This window comes from Lepus europaeus, chromosome 14 (assembly GCF_033115175.1).
Source record: "Lepus europaeus isolate LE1 chromosome 14, mLepTim1.pri, whole genome shotgun sequence".
NCBI lineage: Eukaryota > Metazoa > Chordata > Mammalia > Lagomorpha > Leporidae > Lepus > Lepus europaeus.
The window spans coordinates 73,860,028-73,885,781 of NC_084840.1; the positions used below are offsets into that span (position 1 = coordinate 73,860,028).

The following is a 25,754-nucleotide window of genomic DNA, read 5'->3' on the forward strand; positions in this document are numbered from 1 at the left end:
CCTGACCCAGCCCTGACCATCATGGCCATTTGAGTGAACTAGTGGATGGAAGATCAGTTTCTCCCTCTCTGCCTCTGTAACTCTTTCAAATAATTCTTTTTGTAAAAAGTTCTGTTTAGGTTTTCTGAGACCACGTTTCCATAGTTAATGGAATAATGTATACCCAACAGAATGTATAAAATTGGATCCACAGTGAATCATCATGAAATTTCAGAACAGTGCAGGAGCTAAAAGGTTCCAGAGAAAAAAATACCATGAAAATTAGAAATCAACTGGCTTTAGGGCTTTTGGAGAATCACAGGGACACCAGAAGACAATGAGCCAATACATTCACAATCCTGAAGGAAATGAATTTCTAACTTAGATCTATACCCAAACTCCTATTTCTGAGGACCCAATAGACTTTTTTTCCCCCCAGATTTATTTGAAAGGCAAAGTTAGAGAGAGGTCTCCCATCCGCAGGTTCACTCCCAAATGGTTGCAATGGCCAGGGCTGTCCAAAGCCAGGAGCCAGGAGTCTCTTCCAAGTCTCCAACACGGGTGCAGGGGCCCAAGCACTTGGGCCATTTCTGTTGCTTTCCCAGGCCACAGCAGAGAGCTGGATCAGAAGAGGAGCAGTCGGGACTTGAACTGGTGCCCGTTTGGGATGTCAGCACTGCAGGTGGTGGCTTTACTCACTAAGCCACAGTGCCTTCTCCACCAATAGACATAAAGACATACATGTTCTTAAAAGTTAACTCTCGGGCCGGCGCCGCGGCTCACTAGGCTAATCCTCCGCTTTGCGGTGCCGGCACACCGGGTTCTAGTCCCGGTCGGGGCGCTGGATTCTATCCCGGTTGCCCCTCTTCCAGGCCAGCTCTCTGCTGTGGCCAGGGAGTGCAGTGGAGGATGGCCCAGGTCCTTGGGCCCTCCACCGGCATGGGAGACCAGGAGAAGCACCTGGCTCCTGCCATCGGATCAGCGCAGTGCGCCGGCCACAGCGCCCTAGCCGCGGCGGCCATTGGAGGGTGAACCAACGGCAAAGGAAGATCTTTCTCTCTGTCTCTCACTGTCCACTCTGCCTGTCAAAAAAAAAAAATAATAATAAAATAAAAATTAAAAAAAAAAAAAAAAAGCTAACTCTCGGCCGGCGCCGTGGCTTAACAGGCTAATCCTCTGCCTTGTGGCGCCGGCACACCAGGTTCTAGTCCTGGTTGGGGTGCCGCATTCTGTCCCGGTTGCCCCTCTTCCAGGCCAGCTCTCTGCTATGGCCCGGGAGGGCAGTAGAGGATGGCCCAAGTCCTTGGGCCCTGCACCTGCAAGGGAGACCACGAGAAGCACCTGGCTCCTGGCTTCAGATCAACGAGATGCACCGGCCGCAGTGGCCATTGGAGGGTGAATCAATGGCAAAAAGGAAGACCTTTCTCTCTGTCTCTCTCTCTATCCACTCAGCCTGTCAAAAAAAAAAAAAAAGAAAAAATGTTTAAAAAAAGTTAACTCTCATAACCTGGAGGATGTGTACAAGTAAAATAAACAGAGGCAATGTATGACAAGAAATGAAGCCCTACACAGGACATTTGGAATTCTCAGGATGGCAGATACAACCCAGGAGCCTAGGCCTGGTGTTGTGGTACAGTGGGTTAAGTCGTTATTTGTGATGCGGGCATTTCCTATCATAGTGCTGGTTTCAATCCTGCCTCCTCGGCTGCTGATCTGGGTTTCATAATGTACCTGGGAGGCAGCAGGTGACACAAGTACTTGGGTCCCTGCCACCCACACAGGGGACACAGATGGAATTCTTGGCTCCTGGTTTCAGCCTGCCCCAGGTCTGCTTGTGGGTATGAAATACCTGCCTAATTCAGGTATTTGGGGAATGAACCAGTGGATGTCCAAGTACTTGGGTGTCTGCACTATGTAGGAGACACAGATGGAATTCCTGGTTCCTGGCTTCAGCCTGGCCCAGATGCGGATGTTGTGAGCATCAGGAGAGTGAACCAGTCGATAGGAGATCTCCATCTCTCTGCCTTTCAAATAAACAAATCTTTTTAAAAAAGCATTTATTTAGTGGTTTTTAAAAATCAAGAGATAAACACCTAACTTTTAAGTAAGGATGGGTTTTATTTTTTTTTTTGCTTTTTGAAACTTATATATATTACTTTTATAATACAATTAATTCCCTATTTTAAACAAATCAGAAAAAACCTGCTATGTTGATAATGGCTACTTTAGTACACAGAATTGGTTCAGGCATTCAATCTTAACAGGTATCTAAAGATATCATACTCAAATGTTTTTCTCAGTGCTTGTAAAAAACATCCTTAAAAGTTTATTTAGAGTAATTAAATGCCTGGAAATTCTGTATCTCTTATATGAGAAACACCAAATGACTCCAGTAGCATTTTTACTTCATTTTGTTGACAGTCTTTAAAGTTAGAAAAGGATGGAAGCCTGGGCTGAGGTTCTGGGCTGTGGCCCCTTGGCCACAGAGGGTAGCCTTTTTAAGTTCAGGAGAGAGCTACAAAATCAAAAGAGCCTCTTAAATGATCTTCCTCTCAAAAGCTTCCATAGTAGCATGTGTTAATATTTTTAATGGTTTAACAATATCTCATTTTGTAATAAGAGAAGACAGTGAGTTTTTTCTTGGAAGTTGTTTATTGTAAGATAATTTACAAATATCGTGCTGTCTTTAGTACATCAAACTGTGCACCACGTTTCTTCTGACAGAGACAGCAGTAAGCTAAAAATAAAATCAGCTGGCTGAACTTTCCTTCGTTACCTGAAAAACAAAGTACAGAGAAGTAATAAGTCAAACACTATCTTTATGGAAAATAATAACATCAAAAGACAATACAAATTTAAATGTGGTTTTTGTCATCTGTGTGAATTGACTTTACATAATACAATGTTACTATATGCCAGGGGTTCCCAGGTTTTGGTCTAGGGAACTTTTCACAGGGTTTATGAGGACACAACTATTCTCATCATAATGTTACTTGTCTGTTTCTCACCTTCAAAGGCATACAATGAAAGTTTCTAGATGCATGAAATCACAGTAAAATCAATACAGAAAAAGGCAAGACTCTCACTGTCCTCTGTTAAATCAGACATTAAGCGGTAAAGGTTGAAAATCACCATTCTTTACCAACGTGTATTTAGTATCTCAAAATAATGCAATCCTCTATCCCTAAAAGCTATTTCCTGACATCTACATTTTCCTATGACAAACACATTTAATAAATGTAGAAAAAAAACCCAGCCCACTAGCATTGCCCATATGTTCCCACAAGTTGGCTGCTACTATAAACCATCCTGTCAATCTAAATTACTTAGAGAAGCAGTTTCATTATTGCTAAGCAGCCTCGGTTATATCTGGCTACATGTCTTTTCTAAGAGTATGGGAAGAACATGTCAACTTTACCTCTTGTCTGAGGATGGAACTTGATTTTCATTAATCCCTGGTTATTATATTAGAAGAAAAATACAAACACAAAACAAGCAAGTCAAAAAGCAATCCATGCCAGTTAATCATAGCCCATTTCTTTACTTGAGTATATCATGTAAATACTTACCAAAATGTTTCCTCTACAACCAACTCAATGATTGTTAAAAAGGTTGTTTAAAAAAAAAAAAAAAAGTTACAGAGTTCAATCTGGTTAGAAGCAATAAAAACATGTTCAGGCAAGTAGGCAATACTAAATACATAATTTAAATTAATATTTTACTACTAAATAGCCAAATGTGTTTAATTGTATTAGATAGGTTATGCAAATTCAAGGCCACTCATATAAACAATCTGATCTTCGGACTCCACAGCTACCTTTCTATATAAGAATTCAAACCACCCTTCTAGAAAGTGAAAATTCAGGGGCCGGCACTGTGGTATAGCGGGTTAAGCTTCTGCCTGCAGTGTCGGCATCCCATATGGTCGCCGGTTCAGATCAGCACAGCTCTGGCTGTTGCAGCCAACTGGGGAGTAAATCAGCGGACGGAAGACCTCTATCTCTCTCTGCCTCTCCTTTTCTCTCTGTGTAACTCTGACTTTCAAATAAATAAATAAATCTTTTTTAAAAAAAGGAAAGAAAATGAAAATTCAATAGTAAATTTCCATCTGTCTGGATTCTTTTATAAATTCTCATTTTTATATCCAAATCCCCCTCCCCTTCCTCTCCCTTGATTTTGCTACTTTTAAGTCAAGCGTCCCACATGCCTAATCAAGAAAGGAGAGCCTGGTTCTCCATTTTGCAGGAGCTGGATCCTCAGGCTTTAAATCTAACATTCGGTTTTTAAAGAGCCAAAACCAAAAGTGTTCTCCATCTCAGAAAGCCCCTGGCTCTCAGAATGCAGCTCTTTCCTCCAGGCCTCCTAACACTTCACATCCAAGAAGAAATCAGCTGAGCATTATCAGCAAGGATAAGAAGGAATTATTATTTAATGTTTGTAATAGTCTGCATGTTATTTATTTTATTTGAGAGTTAGATGAGAGGGAGAGACAGAGAAAAGTCTTCCTTCCGTTGGTTTACTCTCCAAATGGCCACAACGGCTAGAGCTGCGCCAATCTGAAGCCAGGAGCCAGGCGTTTCTTCCTGGTCTCCCACATGCTGCAGGGGCCCATGGACTTGGGCCATCTTCCACTGCTTTCCCAGACCATAGCAGAGAGTTAGACTGGAAGTAGAGCAGCCAGGACTAGAACTGGCGCCCATATAGGATGCCAGCGCTGCAGGTAGAGGATTAAACTACTGCACCATGGCGCCAGCCCCTGCATGTTATTCTTGACAAGGTTGAATTGGAAAAAGAGTATCTTAACCAAGTTTATCAAGCTGGATATCATTAGACTGCATTCTATGATGCTAACATTAATGACCAGGCTGGGATGTGAGTTAGTCCTAACAAAATCATGCTTAGAAAGCAAAATAAAAGGGGTCAGGATGTGGCACAGCAGGTAAAGCCGCCGCCTGCAACACCAGCGACACTCATATGGGCTCTGGTTTGAGACCTGGCTGTTCCACTTCCCATCCAGTTCCCTACTAAGGCTCCTAGGAAAGCAGCAGAAGATGGACCAAGTGCTTGGGTCCCTGCACCCAAATGTGAGACCCAGAGAAACTCCTGGCTTTGGCCTGGCCCAGCTCTTGGTTACTGCAGCCATTTGGGGAGTGAACCAGTGGATGGAAGCCTTTCCCTCTGCCTCTTTCTCTGTCTTTCAAATAAATAAAATAATAAAAAATAAGGATGCATAATTGATGGATCCAACTAGCAATTTATAAAAGTCCCATGATTCAATCAGTATTATCCATCTCTGGCACTCTGCCTCATTTCTAATCTTGAAAAATAATTCCCAAGAACCAATTAAAATGTCAGCCTAGGGACCCCTGTGGCACAGTGGGTAAAGCCGCTGCCTGCAGTGCTGGTATCCCATATGGACACCAGTTCGAGTCCCGGATGCTCCACTTCCGATCCAGCTCTCTGCTATGGCCTGGGAAAGCTGTGGAAGATGGCCCAAGTCCTTGGGCCTCTGCACCCCCGTGAGAGACTTGGAAGAGGCTCCTGGCCCCTGGCTTTGGATCAGCTCAGCTCTGACCATTGTGGTCATTTGGGGAGTGAACCAGCGGATAGAAGACCTCTCTGTGTAACTTTCTGACTTTCAAATCAATAAATAAATCTTAAAAAAAAAAAAAAAAAAGTCAACCTAACAATGAACTTTTGCCCAATTCTTACATTTTCACATATCCAATAAAATGTTATTTCTCCCCTTCTGAACTACTTCTACTTCCTTTAAAAAAAAGAAAAAAGATTTATTTATGTATTTATTTGAAAGTCAGAGAAGAGAGATGGAAAAACAGAGAGATTTTTCCATCCACTGGTTTACTTCTAAGCCTTCTTGGGAGCTCCACAATGGCCAGGGCTGGGCCAGGCTGAAGCCAGGAACCATAAGCTTCATCTAGGTCTCCCACGTGGGTGGAGGGGCCCAAACACTTGAACCATCTTCCACTGCTTTTTCCCAGGCCATTAGTAGGGAGCTGAATTGGAAGTAGAGCAGCTGAGATACATATTGGTACCCATATGGGATGCCAGCATTGCTGGCAGTGCCTTTACCCATTACAATGTTGGCCCCAAACGCCTATTTCTTAATAGAAATAAGGGATTTCATTCATTCAACAAACATTACTGAGGAGCTATGTACCACGTGATGGGGATACAAAAGTTGAGATAAGACATGGTCACATCCTACTCTCAAAGAACACACAAATAAAAGGCAATTCCAGACACAACCTTATAAGGGCTAACACAAAGGGAAGCTTAAGAGGCTAAAGACTACTTCACTCAAACTATGGAGCAGGGCCAGAATCTGTCCTTAGGAGAGCAGCAGCAGATGGCCCAAGTGCTTAGACCCCAGCCACTCGTGTGACAGACCCAGATGGAGTTCCTGTTTCCTGCCTTCAGCCTGGCCCAGCACCAGTCCTAGCCATTGCAGTCAAGATCTCTCACTCTCAATCTCTTTTGTAACTGTCTTTAAAATAAATAAACAAATGTTAATTTTTTTTTAATAATTAAAAAAGAAATAAGGGAGGGTTTTCTGGAAGAAAAGGATTCCAAACTCAATTAGGAAGGGTGAACAGCAAGGAGTCAGATGAGCAAGAGAGCAAGGGGAAGGGGAAACATGACATTTCAGGCAAATGCAAGCATGCCATCATCTTAGGGGTGAGAAAGAACAAGATGTATCTAGAGAGGAGGTGGATAAAGGTGGCTGAGGTTCGAGAGAAACAAGAAATGATAACTGTTAAGAGACTACATGGGAAAGAGTGTTGGGAGTCAAAAAACACAGGATCATATATATCAGGCTGTTGTTTTTGCAGGATGATTATAATAGAGTGGGATTCAATCATTTTCTTTATCATATTCTGTTTCAAAAATTAGCAACTGGGGCTGGTGCTGTGGCACAGTAGGTTAATCCTCCACCTGCGGCGCCAGCATCCCATATGGGTGCTGGTTCTAGTCCCAGCTGCTCCACTTCCGACCCAGCTCTCTGCTATGACCTGGGAAAGCAGTAGAAGATGGCCCAAGCAATTGGGCCCCTGCATCTGCGTGGGAGACCCAGAAGAAGCTACTGGCTCCTGGCTTTGGATCGGCTCAGCTTTGGCCATTGCAGCCATTTGGGGAGTGAACCAGTGATGGAAGACATTTCTGTCTCTCTCTCTTTCACAAGAGAAATGACAAGGATCTGCATTAAGTAAACATGAAGAAGGAAAACGATTAAGGAGATATAACCCTACACATTCCATCTTCCATCTCAATTACTTGTGTATTTTTCTTAGCCTGTTGAAATTTAAATGCTCGAAAGAGGTTATATCCTTATCACGGAACTTAAGCTTTGTACAGGGCAGCTTCATACTTTTCTTTCTTTTCTTTTTCTTTTTTTTTTTTTTTTTTGACAGGCAGAGTGGACAGTGAGAGAGAGACAGAGAGAAAGGTCTTCCTTTTTCCGTTGGTTCACCCTCCAATGGCCGCTGCGGCTGGTGTGCTGCGACCGGCGCACCGAGCTGATCCAAAGCCAGGAGCCAGGTGCTACTCCTGGTCTCTGATGTGGGTGAGGGCCCAAGGACCTGGGCCATCCTCCACTGCTCTCCCGGGCCACAGCAGAGAGCTGGACTAGAAGAGGAGCAACCGAGACAGAATCTGGCACCCCGACCAGGACTAGAACCCAGTGTGCCGGCGCCACAGGCGGAGGATTAGCCTAGTGAGCCCTGGCGCCGGCCCAGGTTCATACTTTTTAAAAGAAAACTCCCATGTTATCTTAACTTTTGTTTCAAACATTAAAATATCTCAACAATAAAGAAGTTTTCTTGAGAAAAGCAGTTACTATCTTATGATACTGATATGGAAAGCTTAATAACTAAAAATTCCTGAACCCTACCATCATTCAAAACCAGTTCTGCAGCTCAGAAAGCTTGGCTTAAAATGCTTTAAATTCTAAAGATTTTTTTAATGATACTACCTACATCTTTGTTCCTAACAGTTTAGGACAGTGAAAGATAGAATAACTACAAGAAACTGTGCCTCAGTGTTTTAGCTGAAACATCAGAATAAACTAAAGGAGTTCCATTTTACCAAATCTTTATATCCTGAGAGTAAGATGGTTAAGGTTTAGTAATAGATCATTTCAATTTTAACAGACAAAACAAAAACCTTTTAAGCATCCAAGGTTAAATGAGCAGACATGGGAGAAACGAGAAAAACCCTCCAAAAAAGCAATAATCTATAATTACTTACAGAGCTGCAGCACCAGAGATAATTTCAATCAACTCTTTCGTGATGACAGCTTGGCGGGTACGGTTGAATGTCAAAGTCAGTTTGTCAATCATCTCAGCTAGAAAGAAAGCCGAAAAGATTAGACAACAAAATCTAAAGCTAAAAAAGAACAACTTGCTAATTAACTTCTGTTGCTTCATTTAAAAATAAGAGACAGAGGCCAACGTTGTGGCATAGTGGGTAAAGCCGTTGCCTACAATGCAGGCATACAATATGGGTGCCAGTTCAAGTCCCGGCTGCTGCACTTCTGATCCAGCTCCGTGTTTAATGGCTGGGAAAAAGCAGTGGGAGATGGCCCGAGTGTTTGGAGCCCCTGACACCAACGTGGGAGACCCAGAAGCTTCTGGCTCCTGGCTTTGCCCTGGTCTAGCCCCAGTAGTTGCAACCATCAGGGGAGTGAATCAGCAGCAGATTGAAGATTCTCTCTCTCTCTCTTTGTAACTCTGGCTTTGAAATATAAACAAAATAAATCTTTAAAAAAATACATCAATAAGAGATCCTATTTCTTTTTCTTTTTGGGTACCAAAGTTGGCCTTTTTTATTTATTTGAAAGACACAGTTAGAGAGAGAGAGAGGGAAAAACAGAGAAAGAGAGACTTCCATCTGCTGATTCACTCCCCAGGCAACAGCTGTGGCTGGGCCAAGCTGAAGCCAGGAGCTTCTTCAGGGTCTCCCCCATGTAGGTTTAGGGACTCAAGCACTTGGGTCATCCTCCACTGCTTTCCCAGGCACATTAACAGGGAGCTGGATGGAAACTGGAGCATCTGGGACTCAAACCAGGGTCCATATAGGATGCTGGTGCTGTAGGTGGAGGCTTTACCTGCAATGCCACAATGGTGGCCCCTCAAAAAAAAAAAAAAAAAAAAAAAAAAAAAAAAAAAAAGGCAAGCTGTTTTTCCATATTCCAGTAGGATATTTTTTTACAGAACTTGCAAGCCTACTGCCTATCAAGTGAGATGTACTTCCCCACAAGGCAGAGAATATTACGTTAACATTTTTAGTGTTACTCTGGGTAACAGACAGTTCAGCGAAGGATGCACTGTGCGCACAAAAGCCCGGATCACGTGCTTACAAGCATTCTTGCTGGCGTTGTCCATGGCTGTCATTCTCGCACTCTGCTCACTGGTGGTGGACTCCTTCAGAGAGTAGTAGATGATGTTGGCCAGATTGTATTCTTGGTAATTTTGTAGCACATCAGCATCAACATCGTCATAGATGCTCATGCTCTCTGTTAAAACAAGTGACAAATTTCTTTGAAGACACACAGAACAAAAACTGATTTTATCAAAACAACTTACTAGTACCCAACCCTTTATAGTAACAGAAAAAGAATCTACTTACATGATATAAATAGCATATTTTCAGCAAAATATAATGTACAAAGCATTTGATATATGAGCTCAGAGGCTTAACTTAAAAATAAGACATTGACATTGAAAATAACAATGAATTTCACAGTTATGAAATCCAGTGGAGAGCATCTAGCAGTCCCCATCAAAAGGCTAGCAAGCGCTCAATAAATGTTCAAAACAAATTAATGGAATGATTGAAAGCAGAATAGTGGAATTAAATAATTCTGTTTTATTCATTTGATTATTAGAGAAACATGAATGTGTCATTCTGGAAAGTGAGAAAGGAAGACCTTTTTCTAAGCATATGAAAGTTTGTGAGAACTATAAGCTGTTATGAATTTTAGTTTTATGGTCTATAAATTTAGGAGTACATTTCAAAATCCATTCATTAGGATAAAGTAATGCTATAGTACTGTATTTTATCAAATTTCAGATTGTACTATCATATCTTTTATTTTAGGTATTAAGAAAAAATAGCTAATTAAAAATGATGTTTCAATGGCTGAGCAAAGCATCCCAACTTCAAAAATTCTAAAATGTAAGGGAGAAAAGCCTTAGAAAAACAAAATTGGTTCTAGAATTTCTAGGGTGCTTCACTGGGCAGTGATGACTTTACTCAAAAGATAAAATAAATGGGTTAACATTATGTTAGTTGTCAAGACTGTTCAAATATTTATGCGATTTTGGTTGTATTATACTTGAGTCCCCACACATAGATAAGAAAGTCAATTTAATCTTTGAAGACAGAAAACCCATCTAATGAGGACCCCAATAGATAAATATTTCCCTCTCAATTCTACATGCAAAAATACTTGTCATATAAAAAATACTTACCAGCACTTGCAATGGTATTAAGGGAAAAAATTGGCTTTTCTTCTGTCTTATAGGAGATTACAGACCTAGAAATGACAAATGCATAAGTAAATCTCAAAATAACTTTTAAGTAGACATTTAGTTATTTTAAAATATGGACAAAAACATAACATCTCTGATTTCTGTGTTTTTCTTACTTAAATCGATTAAAGATGATAGACCCTTCATCAAACTCATATCCGGAGTTTAATAATTCAAGAGCAATGACTGACGCATCTCCAAAAGTAGGGGGCTTTCTTCCAACTTCTTTGAATGTCACTAGAAACTGGTCAGAATGAGTCCTGTAGGAAATTCCAGAGAGCACTTAAAATCAGTTAATAGAATACATCTGCTGAAAAAACTCAGCGAACAAGTTAAAAACATTTTCATGGATCAAGTTTTCTTGGGGGGCAGAGATGTGGGTAGTGGTGCTGACTCCCTAAGTTGTTCCGCACATTATCAGGATTGTTCCCTTCCTTTGGCACCTGTAGTTGCTCCTGGCTTTTGGCCCAGTCCAGCTCTTGCAGCCATTTGGGGAGTAAATCAGCAGATGGAAGACCACTCTTTCCCTCTCTTTCTAGTTCTGACTTTCAAATAAATAAATAAGTAAGTCTCAAAAAAAAAAAAAAAAAGATAAATTTGGGAGATGTTCAGTCTTGAATTAAAGACTCCCATTTCTTTCTTTCTTTTTTTTTTTTTTTTTTTATTATTTTTTTTGACAGGCAGAGTGGATAGTGAGAGAGAGAGAGAGAGAAAGGTCTTCCTTTTTGCTGCTGGTTCACCCTCCAATGGCTGCTATGGCCAGCGCATCTCGCTGATCCGAAGCCAGGAGCCAGGTGCTTCTCCTGGTCTCCCATGCGGGTACAGGGCCCAAGCACTTGGGCCATCCTCCACTGCCTTCCCGGGCCATAGCAGAGAGCTGGCCTGGAAGAGGGGCAACCGGGACTAGAACCCAGTGTGCCGGCGCCGCAAGGCGGAGGATTAGAAAGACTCCCATTTCTTACACGTGAGTACCTGGCTTTGACTCTTGTCTCTGGTTCCTGACTATAGCTTCCTGCTAATGTAGAACCCTGAGAACCAGTGATGATACTCAAGTAATTGGGTTCCTGCCACACACATGGGAGACCTGGACTGCATTATTCCCACCTGCTGGTCTCAGTCCCAGCCTACCCTTAGTGGCTGTGGGCATTTGGGTAGTAAACAAGTAAATGGGCATACTTTTTCTGTCTCTCTGATACTTACAAATAAATAAATAAAAATATGAGCTTGTTTGGGTGCAGAAATTCTTGAAATCTATAGTTTGACCATATTATACATTTTCCATGAACTTTTAGGACACCCCTCATATTTCTCTTCTTCCAATACTGATGAACTACTGTTCATTTCTAACATCTCCAGGCTGTGATAGCTTCTCAGATTCCCTTTTTAGCTTAGTGCCAATAGCTTTTGCTAGTCCCATCATATTCAACTTATGGTTTTGATCAGAGAAGTAACATATAGTATACACATACAGTAAAAAATAAAAACAAAACAAAAAACTCTGTGAGTATACAAAAAATGGTAACCAAAAAGGACACTTTGCTTAAACAGACTATTAAAGAACCTTCCATTTGTTCATGCTTGTACCCCTTTGAACATAAAATGAAATTACCTATGAAGTATGCCCCTGATTTTGTCACCAACTCCAACCAGCATAACTTCTTTTCCAGCTGCTGTGAGCGCAGCCACCTCACTTTTCATCTGTTTGGCAACGGAGGAATGAATAGCACCACAAAGCCCTCGATCTGAGGACACACCAATAAGGAGGTGTTTCTTCTTGTCTTCAGGTGCCTTAATATCAGCTTTTTCATACAGAGCTTAACAAACACACACACACACAAAGCAAGAATTTGTAAAAAGTACTTTACAAATAGCAAAAACTTAGTTGACATAAGATTTGCCTATTTTCACAATATGCATTTAAATTTAGGAGACACATGAGTATAATTAGAAGTGTCAGCACTTATTCATTGTACAACCAAAGCTGAAAACCATAAATATTTAAATCTCTGTATAACAAAGGTTCCTAAGGGTCAATTATTAGCCAAGTTTATCTCAAATACTGAGTGAAATAAATCTCTACTACATTTAAATTACTTGTAAGAGGCCAGAAGTATAGAGGTTCCCACTTATATTGATATCAGACCTCTAAAGAATGCAAACAAAAAATGTAGGCAGGCAAGTATTTACTGATCTCTTCATATTTAATTCTTATAAAAGCAACTCGTTTTAAAATAATAATGACACTTTATTTTTGGTATTATTTACCAACTTCACTTTGTTGGTCTCTGGTCTTCCTAGAAGCAGAGACCAAGAGCAGATTAAATGGGATTAAAGGTACACATATTTTATATATGAAATACCTGTGAGAGAAAATGGGAGGGAAGTAGTAGGTGGCTAAGAAAGCCCTCATACCACAAAACAAGTCTGACCCATTGGAAGGAGAGGAACAAAGACTGGGCAGCAGCTTCCAAAACCACCGGCAGCTCAAGGAAAAGTTCACCAGAGCTGTTGGAGAGCTCTAAGTCTATGAAGAACAGGTGGGCTTTAGTAGCGTTAGTATCCAGCTCAGTCACTAACCAGGAGCAGCCCTTGGGAAACACAGCCAGCTCAAATATAGGTTGGTTTCCAGCAGTTGAGACTAACTGTGGCTCCCTATAGTTGCAAGGAACATTTTCAGAATTGCCACATTTACACATTCCAACCAAACTTCTACTATTTCCTTTTTCAATACACAGCAGTGAATCTCAAATTCCAGTACCTGAGGATCCACACACACAAAAAGCAGAAAGAAGTCAATGCTTAACTCTGACAGGGGTGTAAAGAACACTCCTTTCAAGCCTCTTTTTATGATTTATATCATGCAGCATAAAATGACTATTTTAAATTTTTAAAATTTAAAAGGATTTACCATTTAGTAACTAGCAATTAGCATTTTTTTAGTTTAAAGGGCTTAGAAACTGATTGGTGGTCTCCCAAAAATTATTTTATCTATTTGTTGAAAGAGAAAGAAATAGAGATAGATGATAGACAGATATCTCTTCCATCCACTGGCTCACTCCCTGAATGCCTGCAACAGCTGGGGCTGGGCCAAGCCAAAGGTAGTAACCTGGAACTCATTCAGGTCTGCCACATGGGCTGCAGAGACCCAAGCACTTGAGCATTTATCTGCTGCTTCCCATAGTGCGCTTTAGCAGGAAGCTGGATCAGAAGTGGAGCTGGGATTCAAACCTATGGGATGTGGGCATCCCAAGTGGCAACTTAACCACTGTCCCAAATGCCTTTGATTGGTAGTTTTGACATAAATATTTAACATTATACTGGCTGGAGCCATAGCTCACTAGGCTAATCTTCCGCCTGCACCCCAGGTTCTAGTCCTGGTTGGGGCGCTGGGTACTAGTCCTGGTTGCTCTTCTTCCTGTCCAGCTCTCTGCTGTGTTCCGGGAGGGCAGCGGAGGATGGCCCAAGTGCTTAGGCCCCTGCACCCGCATGGGAGACCGGGAGAAGGCATCCAGCTCCTGGCTTCAGATCAGCGCAGCGCCTGCCGTGGCAGCCATTGGGGGAGCGAACCAACGGAATGAAGGCCTTTCTCTCTCTCTCTCACTGTCTATATCTACCTGTCAAATTAAAAAAAAAAATTATACCAAAAATACTATAAACAGATATCTACACTAATTTCTTCTTTTTTTTAAAGACTAATTTTTTGTTTAGAGACTTTTGGGGGTAACAACTTTATTATTCATATTTATATCAACAATAAATATGAACAATAAAATGATTTTCCCCTTTTCATAAAAGTATGCTAGAGAGTAATTTTTAAAGAAGCCTTTCTTTTCCAAAGTTGACTTAGCCATAGTTTTAGATTGAGTAACTTAGTAAGAAAAATCAGTATTTAGTAGACAAGGCACAGATACAATTATTGAATGCCCACCTTAGCACACACATTCTTCATGTGTTAGATATCCAAGTCAAGGATTGTCCCATTTTAGGCCAGACTTGAGAGCCAGCCAACCAACCAACCAGACTTCACTGAGCAACTTTGTGCTTCTAATTATGCAAGCAGAGAATGCAACTCATTCATTCATTAAAAAAAAAAAAAAAACAGTTGGAGCTGATAAAGATGGCTACAACCAAATCTATCAACTCTCCTTTGTACCTGTCAGGGAAAACTAAATATGGCATTTTTAAAGCAAGGAGCCATTTCAACTGAGGTAGTCCTGATTCACTCACACATTTACTGAGCGACCTACTATGAGCTGGGTGTTCTAAGTTCTGGGGATGCAGGAATGCAACTTCTATTCTACAGAGGAGTCGAATACATTCCAAGTAATGATGTATGCAAAAGTAAAAAATTGGGGTAGCATAATTCAAGTACGTGAAGCTCCGAAAGGAGATGCCATTTGGGAGAAGGTGGTTTGAGGACTCTTCAGGAGGGAGCATGTGAACAGAAATCTGAATAAAGTGAGGAGAAGGACTGTTAAGAGCAGAAGAAGAAATGGCAGCAGTGCAGTGGTCAGAACAGAATCATGTGAAATACTGCTGGTCAGGCAGCCAAGGCAACATCATTTCTTTCTTTTTTTTGACAGGCAGAGTGGACAGTGAGTGAGAGAGAGAGAGAGAGAGAGAGAAAGGTCTTCCTTTGCTGTTGGTTCACCCTCCAATGGCCGCCATGGCTGAAAAGGTCTTCCTTTGCCATTGGTTCACCCTCCAATGGCCACCACGGCTGGCGCGCTGCGGCCAGCACACCGCGCTGATCCGAAGGCAGGAGCCAGGTGCTTCTCCTGGTCTCCCATGCGGGTGCAGGGCCCAAGCACCTGGGCCATCCTCCACTGCACTCCTGGGCCACAGCAGAGAGCTGGCCTGGAAGAGGGGCAACCGGGACAGAATCCGGTGCCCCGACCGGGACTAGAACCCGGTGTGCCGGCGCCGCAAGGCAGAGGATTAACCTATTGAGCCGCGGTGCCGGCCGCAACATCATTTCAATCTAACCAGCAAGAGTTTTAAGCAGGGAGCATCGTGATCTGATTTACTATTTAAAAAGGATCATTCTGACTGCCAAGTGAAGACTATAAGGGGCAAGAGCAGAAGCAAGAATCCCGGTTAGGAGCCAATAGCAGACTGAGCAGCAGAGGACTTACTTAAAATGAAAACATCCCTTTAGGAAGATATGAACCCTCAACATAAAATCTGGGTGGTTTTGAGATAAGTCTTACAGCAAGGTAGCAAATAAAGGGCAGTTCACTGTTTAATTTATACTTTCAAATTAATGTATAATTTCTCATAATAGTAAGTATTCATTTAGGTGGCCTTAATTCAGCCTGATATAGCATGACAATGGCAGAGTTAAGACAGAGGATATAATTACAGGCTTAAAATGAAAACTATCCAGCTCTTCACAATTTTTGCTTCTTTCCAAGACAAAGTCACAAATACTTTTAGGAAAATTTTTATCTAGTGCATTATTCTAGGAAAAAAATTCAGACAATGTTTAAAGCTAACAGAGTAACATATAACAGTTGATAAAATACAAAAGCTATGATGACAAACCACCTATGTTCAAACAGTTCCCACTAGAAGTGAACCTGAGCAAGTTACTTAAGTATGCAACAGTTCCTACTGTTGCAAGTGTTGCTACAAATACATGGGAAGGGGACCTACATGAAAAATGAGTACATGGAAAGTAATTTGAATAGGCCAGGTGTCATGGTCAGCACTAAATAAAAGTCATCTGTAGTCTTCCTTATGTTAAATACGTGCACTCTTCTTACCTAAAGATCCTATTCCATACACTCGAGCTGGTTTCAGCTCCCTCTCAGCTCGGGCATATTTTGCTGCTGCCACCATTTTCATAGACTTGGTAATTTTCTGGATGTTCTTGATTGACTTTAGTCGCCTGGTAACTGAAAAACAGAAGTGCTGTGTTAAAATTTCATTTGTCAGGCTACTGAAAAACTAAGTGCAGTGTACAAAAATTGGCACTAGACCATCAAAAAACAGCAATGTGCTAGACCCCTAAAATGTGAGAGGAAAGGGTACAACTGGCTGCTACTTAGGGTAAGCAAACGGCAAAATAAAGGAACTGTACATTATGCACTTAGAGTATTAAATGGCACTGAAAATGGTCATAACCACGTATTTCATAACATTGTCCATATATATATATATATATATACTCAAATAATATAGTGCTGTCCTAGTTCTATGATCATCCTACAGACGATAGAATCAGAACAAGATGTTCTCAATGTCACCTCATAGCTTCTTTACCAAAACAAATTCAATTTCCCACACAAATAAATGTAGGTGGTTTGTCAATTTTGACCGAATATACAATGCTAATGCAGTATTAGTTTTGAAACCATTTTTGCAAAAATTTAGTTTTTCTTAATTCACGCATCAAGACAAACAACATACTTACTATCTTTCAAAGTTGCCATATTTCGAACTTGGACCCTGGGAAGAAAGGTTTTAAAAATATTTTAGTTTTTATTAAAATGGCATCATCGTACAAGACAAACTTTCAGTTAATATATTTAAAGAATACCCCATTCAAAAGTAAATGTCAAATACAGGACTCAGAATCTATTTGAATAAATATATTTTTAAATTCCTTAATACTGGTATCATACCTTGTATCAAAGACCTCAAATATAAGCCCTCCAGTGAAATTGAAATGGCATTCAGAAATGCTATATTCCCACTATCATATCTTTGCCTAAATTGTATATGTAAAAACTCCTTTCCCTTGTTAGGCTGCCCAACCATACTTAAAATCAAGGCTAGCTGGATCTTTGACTTCCCAAACTCATTTTACCATCAATTATACAGTCTAACATGACTACATGCATCTGAATATAGTTTTATTTAAACCCATTCTTTCAACAAACATTTACCAAGCAGCTTTTGTGTTCCAAGCACTGGTGAATAGGACATGGTCTCTGATCACAAGAGGCATATTGTTAGCTCATAAACAAGATTCATGAAAACTGAGATCTACATAGTATTTAATAAAATTATTTTCTAGTCTTTGAAATTAAAGTGCTCAGGCACAAAAGTCAAAATGGTTAGACTTAATGGAGTGTTAGTGAAAGATAAATATGAGAGGTCTCTGCCCCACTTAGTGGGGAGACGGGAAATAACATGTTAAGCACCTGTGCTGGCAGGCAAAGCTTGTATGGGAGAACTGAAGAATCAGTTAATTTGTGCACAAAAGAGGACCTAAGAAGGGCACTCCTAGCAACAAGATGCAGTTTGGAGAGAGGAAGTGATGTTCAGGGAAGGGTGGGGAATAGTACATGAGGATGCTGGGACATAGGTTAATAGGTTTAATGACCCGAGTGCATGGTGCTGTCATAACCAAGACAGGAACTCTGAGTGTGGACGTCTGCCGGGAGGTAATGAATTCTGAGTAAGATATTGTGCAAACGACCAAGAGGATAAGAAGATATGCCCCCAATGGGTCTGGAAAATGAGTTCTGGACAGTTGAGACGCAAATTTGAAAACTATCAGCAGACAGTAATTAAAATTTTTTAAAAGGTGAGTAGAATGAGAGGCAAACAGAAAACACTTTCTAAGTCTGTGAAGTCACCATTAACTCAGTATCAAAAGCAGATAAAGATATTATGAGAATGGAAACTAGCAATAATGTCTCATGAATACAGATGCAAAAATCCAACAGTGCATAAGCAAATCAAACCAGTAACATATTAAAAAGAATTATACACAACAAACAAGTGGGATTTATTGTAGGTATGGAAAGCTTGTTCAATATTCAAAAATCAAATCATATAATCCATCACATCAACAAGTTAAAAAAGAAAAATCATATAACCAAAATATGCAGAAAAAGCATCTGATAAGCCCTTAAGGCATTCGGATATGGCTGAAGAGCCCATGAGAGTATTTTAGGCATGGAAAGCCAAGACACTCTGGAAAAAAAAAGAAGACCTAAATGAAAGGTCTCTGCGAGTGAGATCCCAGTGGAAAGAATGGGGCCATCAAAGAAGGAGGTACTTTTCTCTGAAGGGAGGAGAGAACTTCCACTTTGACTATGACCCTGTTGGAAAAAGATTGAAGTCGGCGAACTCAAAAGGCTTCCATAGCCTTGGCAACTCATGACTAGAGCCTAGAGAGATTACTGATGCCATAAACAAGAGTGTCAAATTGTTAAAGTCAACAACAGGAGTCATTGTGTACTTACTTCTCATGTGGGATCTGTCCTTAATGTGTTGTCCAATGTGAAGTAATGCTATAACTAGTACTGAAACAGTATTTTACACGTTGTGTTTCTGTGTGGGTGCAAACTGATGCAATTACTTAATATATACTAAATCGATCTTCTGTATATAAAGATAATTGAAAATGAATCTTGATGTGAATGGAATGGGAGAAGGAGTGGGAGATGGGAGGGGTGCGAGTGGGAGGGAAATTATGGAGGGGAATCCATTGTAATCCATAAACTGTACTTTGGAAATTTATATTTACTAAATAAAAAAATATCATCTGATAAAATCTAATAACTTGGGGCGGTGTTGTGGAGTAGTGGGTAAAAGCTGCCGCCTGTAGTGCCGGCATCCCATATGGGCGCCTATTCGAGTCCCAGCTGCTCCACTTCCGATCCAGCCCTCTGCTATGGCCTGGAAAAGCAGTAGAAGATGGCCCAAGTCCTTGGGCCCCTGCACCCTTGTGGGAGACTCGAAAGAAGCTCCTGGCTCCTGGCTTCGGACTGATGCAGCTCCAGCCACTGCGGCCAATTGGGAAGTGAACCAGTGGATGGAAGACCTTTCTCTCTCTGCCTCTCCTATCTCTGTGTAACTCTGCCTTTCAAACAAATAAATAACTCTTTAAAAAAACTAATAACCATTCATGATAAAGCCTCTAAGCAGACTAGAAATATATAATTAGGGGTCGGCACTGTGGCATAGGGGGCTAAGCACAAGCATCCCATATGGACACTGGTTCTAGTTCCAGATGCTTCTCTTCCGGTCCAGCTCTCTGCTATGGCCTGGGAAAGCAGTGGAGGATGACCCAAGTGCTTGGGCTCCTGCACCTGTGTGGGAGACACAGTCGAAGCTCCTGGCTTCTGGTTTCAGATCGGCCCAGCTCCTGCCGTTGCTTTCATTTAGGGGAGTGAACCAGCGGATGGAAGACACCTCTCTGTAACTCTACCTCCCAAATAAATAAATAAAATCTTAAGAAAAAAAGAAATATATAATTATTTGGGCAAAGATTTGAACATTTCATCAAAGATATATAGCAAGCCAAAAGCATGTAAAATAATGCTCAATATCATATCATTATGTAACTACAAAGAGATGGGGCAGACATTTGGAGCTCAGGTTAGACAGTACTTCAGGGGTGGGCTGGGAGGCAGCAGGTGACTCCTTAAAAGGTTCAGTCTCTGCCACCCACAAACCTGGGTGGAGTTCTGGACTCCTGGCCTTTGTTGGCATTTGGTGAGTGAACCAGGTGATGGCAGATTCTCTCACTCATTCTGTCTCTGTATGTGTGTGTGTGTACATACATATGTGTGTACTGGGTATAAATACATCTATTTATGTATGTACATGTATTTATCTGTCAACCTGCATTTCAAATAAATAAACTTAAAAAAAAAAAAAAGTGTTTGGGATGCCCATACTCCATATTGGGAGTGCTCGGGTTCAAGTCCTGGCTTTGCTTCTAATTCCTGCTTCCTGCTAATGTACACCCTGGAAGGCAACAGCTGATGGCTCAGGTGGTTGGATACCTGCCACCCTTGTGGAAGACTTAGACTGTGTTCCCCACTCTTGGCTTTGGCCCACTGCAACCTTGGCCATCACAGGCATTTGGGGGGTGAACCAGTGATCTCTGTGTCACTTTGATTCTCTGCCTTTCAAATAAATCTAAGTAAAAATTTTTAGAAAATGAGATAAAACTACACACATACAAGATAGAGAAAGTCTAAAACACTGACAACACAAAATGATGAAAAGGATGTGGAGCAACAAGAACTTTCATTGACTGCTGGTGGGAAGGCAAAGTGGTACAGTCACTTTGGAAGATGGCTTCGTAATTTCTTACAAAGCTATCATTGCCTTAACATATGATCCAGCAATCATGCTCCTAGTATATACCCAATTGAAATGAAAACGTAAACACATAAAAAATCTGCATATGTGTTTATAGCAACTTTACTCATTATCATCAAAAAATCAAAGTAACCAAGATGCCCTTCAATATGTGAATGAATGGATAACCTATCTCTGGGACATATACAATGAAGTACTAATTAGCAATAACAACAAATAAAAGCTGGAGAAACTTTAAATACATACTGCTATGTGAAAATAGGCAGTCTGAGAAATGTTTTATTTTATGATTCTCGCTATATGATATGCCAGAATAGACAATTCTAACAACAGGCAAGAAATCAGTGATTGCTAAGGTTTTTGGAAGTGGAGAAGGGATTTTCAGGCCAGTGAACTATTCTGTATGATATTGCAATAGTGGATATATATCCCTATATGTCTATCTGTCAAAACCCACAGAACTGATAATGAAAGAGTACACCTCAATTAAAACTGTGGGCTCTTAGATAATAATGCTACAATACTAGTTCATTCATGGTAGCACTTGTATCCCTGTAATGCAATATGTTAATAACAGAGGAAACTGTCCAGAATGCTAGTTGAGGATATAGAACTATATATTAAATGCTGAATATTTCTGCAACTCTAAAACTGTACTAAGAAATAGTCTATAAGCAAAGATAGCTCCCCATAATGGAGCACCAGTTCGAGTCCTGGCTGAGTATTCAGCCACAGAGGAAAAATAAAGGAAAATTAGAAAAAAGAAGAGGATATCAGTTACAGAAATTAATAGGTTTGACTGTAAGAATAACCTAAAGGAAAAGACAAAAGCTGGGAAATACAAGCTGCTATTTCAGAGGACTGACTTTCTGAAGAAATGACTGTTCCATTATCAATAATGGCATTCCATTATCATAATGGCACTTGGAAACACAATTTTTTGGCCAACCTTTTTTTTTTTTTTTTTGGTATAATGATGACTTTTTAACCCAAAAAACACTCTAAATTTATAGGCTATAACAAGTGATGTTTGATTATTATAGTTTTAGACAGACATTTCAATTTAATGGATACAAGTTTCTGGTTAAGAGAACATCACCCGGGACAAATTTGCATTGCATACTGTATTTGGATGAGCATGAAATGTTTGGGTTTCCCTAAGCATTCTGAGAGGTGTGAACAGATAACATCTTCTGTGATTTCTTCATGCTGTGCTCAATGCTTAATCTTCATTTAGCTATTAAGATGACTATGTCACTATTTTATTTTTAAGTGTAATTTGACTAGAGAATAGCCATGAGCTACTCTAATTACCATTAGAGAAATCTTGCACTAACGAATATACAGCTCTGAACATGAGATGATAAGGAAAGCTCTGAAGTATTTCAGCCTGTCCTGAGAACTCCTCAGGAGATTACTGGAGAAACTTGAAATTTATCAAATAAAACAGACTCAAATGCTTTGTGGACTACCATTATCTACTCTGATCATACAGCATTGTTAGAAGAGGCAGTGGAGGAGGGAGTTAGGAATGCTTAATCAAAGACCTGAGTTTTAGAGATTTTTAAGGAGTGTATAATGCTGTATAATTATAAAAATTAAGAAAGCTGCCACAGTGGCTAATTCTAAAATTATGAAGTATGTCTAATTCTCATACCGAATGCCTATGAAGTCCATCACCCGCCTCTACACCAAAAAAAATAACTCCCTCATCTGTGATTTGTGCATTTTCTTTTCCTCCTTTGGCAAGTATAATAACGCTTATTACCTGTTTTATCTAGAAACTGTACTTCTAAACTTGTTTTTGGGCCGGCACTGTAGAGTAGTGGGTAAAGCTGCCGTCTCCAGTGCCAGTACCCCATATGGTGCCAGTTCGAGTCCTGGCTGCTCCACTTCCGATCCAACTCACTGCTATGTCCTGGGAAACCCAGAAGCTCCTGGGTTCCTGGCTTTGGATCAGTGCAGTTCCAGCTGTTGCAGCCATTTGGGGATGGAAGGCCCCTACACCCCCCACCCCGCCATGTGTCTAGAGCTCTCTCTCTCTCTGCATGTCTCTGCCTCTCGGTAACTCTTCCTTTCAAATAAATAAATCTTTAAAATAAACAAACAAACTTGTTTTCATTTTTCAGCTGATACATTTAAATCTATACCGTATTTCTCCCTCTCTCCTAGGCTCTTTGCAAGTACTCAGTCCTTACACTAAGCCAACTGAGCACTCTTTTTATTCTCCTTTAACAGAGGACAGACTGGCGGCACAGACACTAAGTAACTTGTTCAAGGTCACACAGCCATGTGAGTGGCAGCCATCAGGATTTAAACCCTGGCAGTTTGGCTCCAGGATCTACCTGTTATACATTCTGTTGCCTCGCACCTTTCTTTTTTTTCATGTATATAGTTTAGTTTATGGCTATTGACTGATGTTCCTATTTTAGAACAGTTCCTTTTTGGAGAATATTGAACATTAATGCAACAAAAATCTAGTTTCTCCAGATCTCAAGTAGTAAAACCAGGGACTCCTTTTTTCAAGTTTGTTTCCATTTTCTTTTCTTTTTTTTTTTTTGCAAACAGCAAGAGGCGGTTTATTTACGTTTTGCGCAAAACGGACCCCTCCCTCCTGAGAGAGTGAGGTACTGGACAAGGGTTACAGGCAGTATTTAAAGGCAAAAACCACAAAATTATCTTAAGCAAGTGAATACAAAGGGGAAGGGATTTTTGTTTACAGTAATTTCACTTATCCATTTTCTTAAATGCTACTTCTGGCGCAATTTCCAAAAAGTGAGGGTACTTTGCTGATATGAAAATATACTATTAAATAACTTTTAATTAGGTCTAATGATTTTAATTAAGTCTAAATCTTAGTTAAAGTGAACATGTTAACCTCGCTGAAAACAAACAAAAATACTATAAAATACCAAATTATATTTCAAAAGCTTTCAATTTCAATAATCAAAACAGAACCAAGGAAATATCTTCTCATGGTTCTGTGGCAGAGTGACAGACAGATAGGCAGAAACCTCCCATCCATGGTTCACTCTCCAAATGCTCCCAACAGCCAGGACAGCTCCAGGTTAAGCCAGGCGACTGGAACTCAATCCACATCTCTTGTATGGGTGGCGGGGAAGCAAGTAACTGAGCTACCCACCTGCTTCCTGGCAGGGTGCACAGCAGCAGGAAGCTAGAATGGAGAGCGAGTCAGGACTCCAACTCCAATATGGGACACGGGTGTCCCAAGAGGTGGCTTCACTACTGTACCAAACAGCTGCTCTATGAATTATAATTCATAGGAAGACAAAGGCTAGAAGAGGCTAGAAGGACCTCAATCCAAACAACGGAATATGTGAAGAGGCTGCTTGATGAATATTCAAATCCTATCAATTTAAAACAAAAGTTCCAAAGGTATTAAGGTCAGGACTACCTTTATTTGCTAACTGAAGTCCCAATTTAGGCTCCATGCAGCTGCCTCAGACCAAGGGCTCTTTTTAAAAATAATAATAATAAAAAACCCTACCTTTATTAACAGACTTTTAAATTGTCTTACATGTTTTTCTTAAAAGTGATTGCTAGAAGTTCATGTAAAATATTTTTCTCCATTTCTAAAATATACTGCCTGTGAGTCTAAAAATACTAGCAGATAACATCAATGCAAAGGGAGATGGGAAGAAGAGGCTATGATTGCTGAGTTACATGGCTGGCCGGAAGCTCACCAAGGCCGCATCTGTTTGTTCAAACCACAGTGTAGCACTTTTCAGTGTCAACCAGCCAGGGGAAGCACTTAGCAGATGCTTGCTGAGAAGTTACTAATGGGAAAATCTACACATGTAAGAATGTGACTTCTGAATTCCTATGAATATTCTTTCTCGATGGGGAAAAAAAAAAATCTAGCTTCCACGGCCAAAAATTTCACATACACAATCCCCATCATATTTAGTTATCTGATTACCCTGAGAAGATTGTACATGGCCATCAATTCTTAACGAAAGAAGTTCCATTTCAATCAATGCTTCACATTCCCATCACATAAATTACAAGAATCAAGTTTAGTGCTGGAGCTCCCTAGAAATCCCCCACACTGTAACACCAGGGGTTTGCTATGATGCCGCTGAGAGCTAACAGTCCCCTGTGTACCCCGATATTCTCTGACTCTGGCTTCATAGCATTTCATCCCATTATACAGCACTACCCGCAAACAAACTTTTATCTGGCCATTGCTGACGCCGCCTAATATGCGGTCCCCCCACCCCCGCCCCGAGGAACTCAAGTTGAAAACCTTTACAACGTGGAGCGCCCTTCACCTGCACAGTTAACAAATGCCACTTAAAATTCATCTCCTGAGGACCTTGGCGCAATCACATGACCTTGCAGGGGGATGGTTTCAGGAGGGTGACAGATGGCTCTTCTCTCTCCATCAGCTGGGAAGGCCTTTAAGGCCCCTTCTGCACAGAGACGACCACCACCCTCATTTTCCCAGTAACCCAGCGAAGCGCCCGTCGCATATCGATGAGCGTATTTGATGAATGTGCTCGGACTCGATTCAGTCTTAAAGGGTCACTCTGCCCAGTACGGGAAGGTTTCAAGGACACAGAGCACAACTCAACCTTCTCCTAGGCTTGAGCTCAGATAACCCCCCACCCCTAAGCCTGAGGACCCGGGCTAACGTCTCCCCCAGACTTGCCGCCTGGCAGGAAGCGGAAGCTCAGGAAGTACTTATTAGCTGAATGAATTCAAGACCGCCCTGACCCGAACTCGGACAAAGGTCTCGGTCCCAAGATTCCAAATGACCCCTCCAGCCTCAGGGGACTTGGCAGGGCCTTCCTCCCTCTGACAGCAGCTTCGGCCGCAGCGCGCGCCATTCCCGCTTCGGAGCCGCTTCCTGCAGCCCGGGGCTGCGCGGGGCCTCTGCAGGACGCGGGGCCTAGCCAGGCCCTGCACCTCCCGGGTTCGTCCTACACGCCCCCACCGCCTCCTCCATCCCACCTGACCAGGCTCTTCTACCCTTCACAGTTCTGCCGATCCTCCCATAAGCTGCCATACCATTGCGGTTGCACGGCCCTGGCCGACAGCCCAGCGACGCTCGCCCGAGAAAACATGGTGGCACCGGCCTTGCTGAAGGTCGGGCAGACAGGGCTTACTGCGCGCGCGCGCAGGCTTCCCCACTCG

The 25,754-nt window shown here is 41.3% G+C and overlaps 1 protein-coding gene across 3 annotated transcripts; it reads right to left on the reverse strand.

Moving 5' to 3' along the window:
• Window positions 1-2,597: 2,597 nt before the first annotated feature.
• On the reverse strand, window positions 2,598-25,737 carry ATP5F1C (ATP synthase F1 subunit gamma). 3 transcript variants are annotated; one of them, XM_062210942.1, is made up of 10 exons: window positions 25,629-25,737; window positions 16,945-16,979; window positions 16,295-16,426; window positions 12,139-12,343; window positions 10,646-10,789; window positions 10,470-10,534; window positions 9,356-9,511; window positions 8,245-8,341; window positions 3,398-3,434; window positions 2,598-2,755 (listed from the first exon to the last, which is right to left on the reverse strand). In XM_062210942.1, exons 1-9 carry the CDS (start codon window positions 25,682-25,684, stop codon window positions 3,428-3,430), a joined length of 897 nt encoding a protein of 298 aa, XP_062066926.1. In that variant the 5' UTR covers window positions 25,685-25,737; the 3' UTR covers window positions 2,598-2,755; window positions 3,398-3,427. The 3 variants fall into 3 exon arrangements, with proteins under 3 accessions (XP_062066926.1, XP_062066928.1, XP_062066929.1); XM_062210944.1 differs by lacking the exon at window positions 3,398-3,434; XM_062210945.1 differs by lacking the exons at window positions 2,598-2,755; window positions 3,398-3,434 and having other exon boundaries at window positions 8,241-8,341.
• Between the last annotated feature and the right edge of the window lie 17 nt (window positions 25,738-25,754).

Bases quoted from the DNA above. Each gene is read 5' to 3' on its own strand.
- ATP5F1C (XM_062210942.1), bottom strand. From the start codon at position 25,684: ATGTTTTCTCGGGCGAGCGTCGCTGGGCTGTCGGCCAGGGCCGTGCAA. The intron at 10,790-12,138 runs GTAATTTCATTT...AATTTCCTACAG, and splicing joins ATCAGGGGCATACTTCATAG to GACTCATTCTGACCAGTTTC. The intron at 9,512-10,469 runs GTAAGTATTTTT...TTGTTTTAACAG, and splicing joins TAATACCATTGCAAGTGCTG to AGAGCATGAGCATCTATGAC.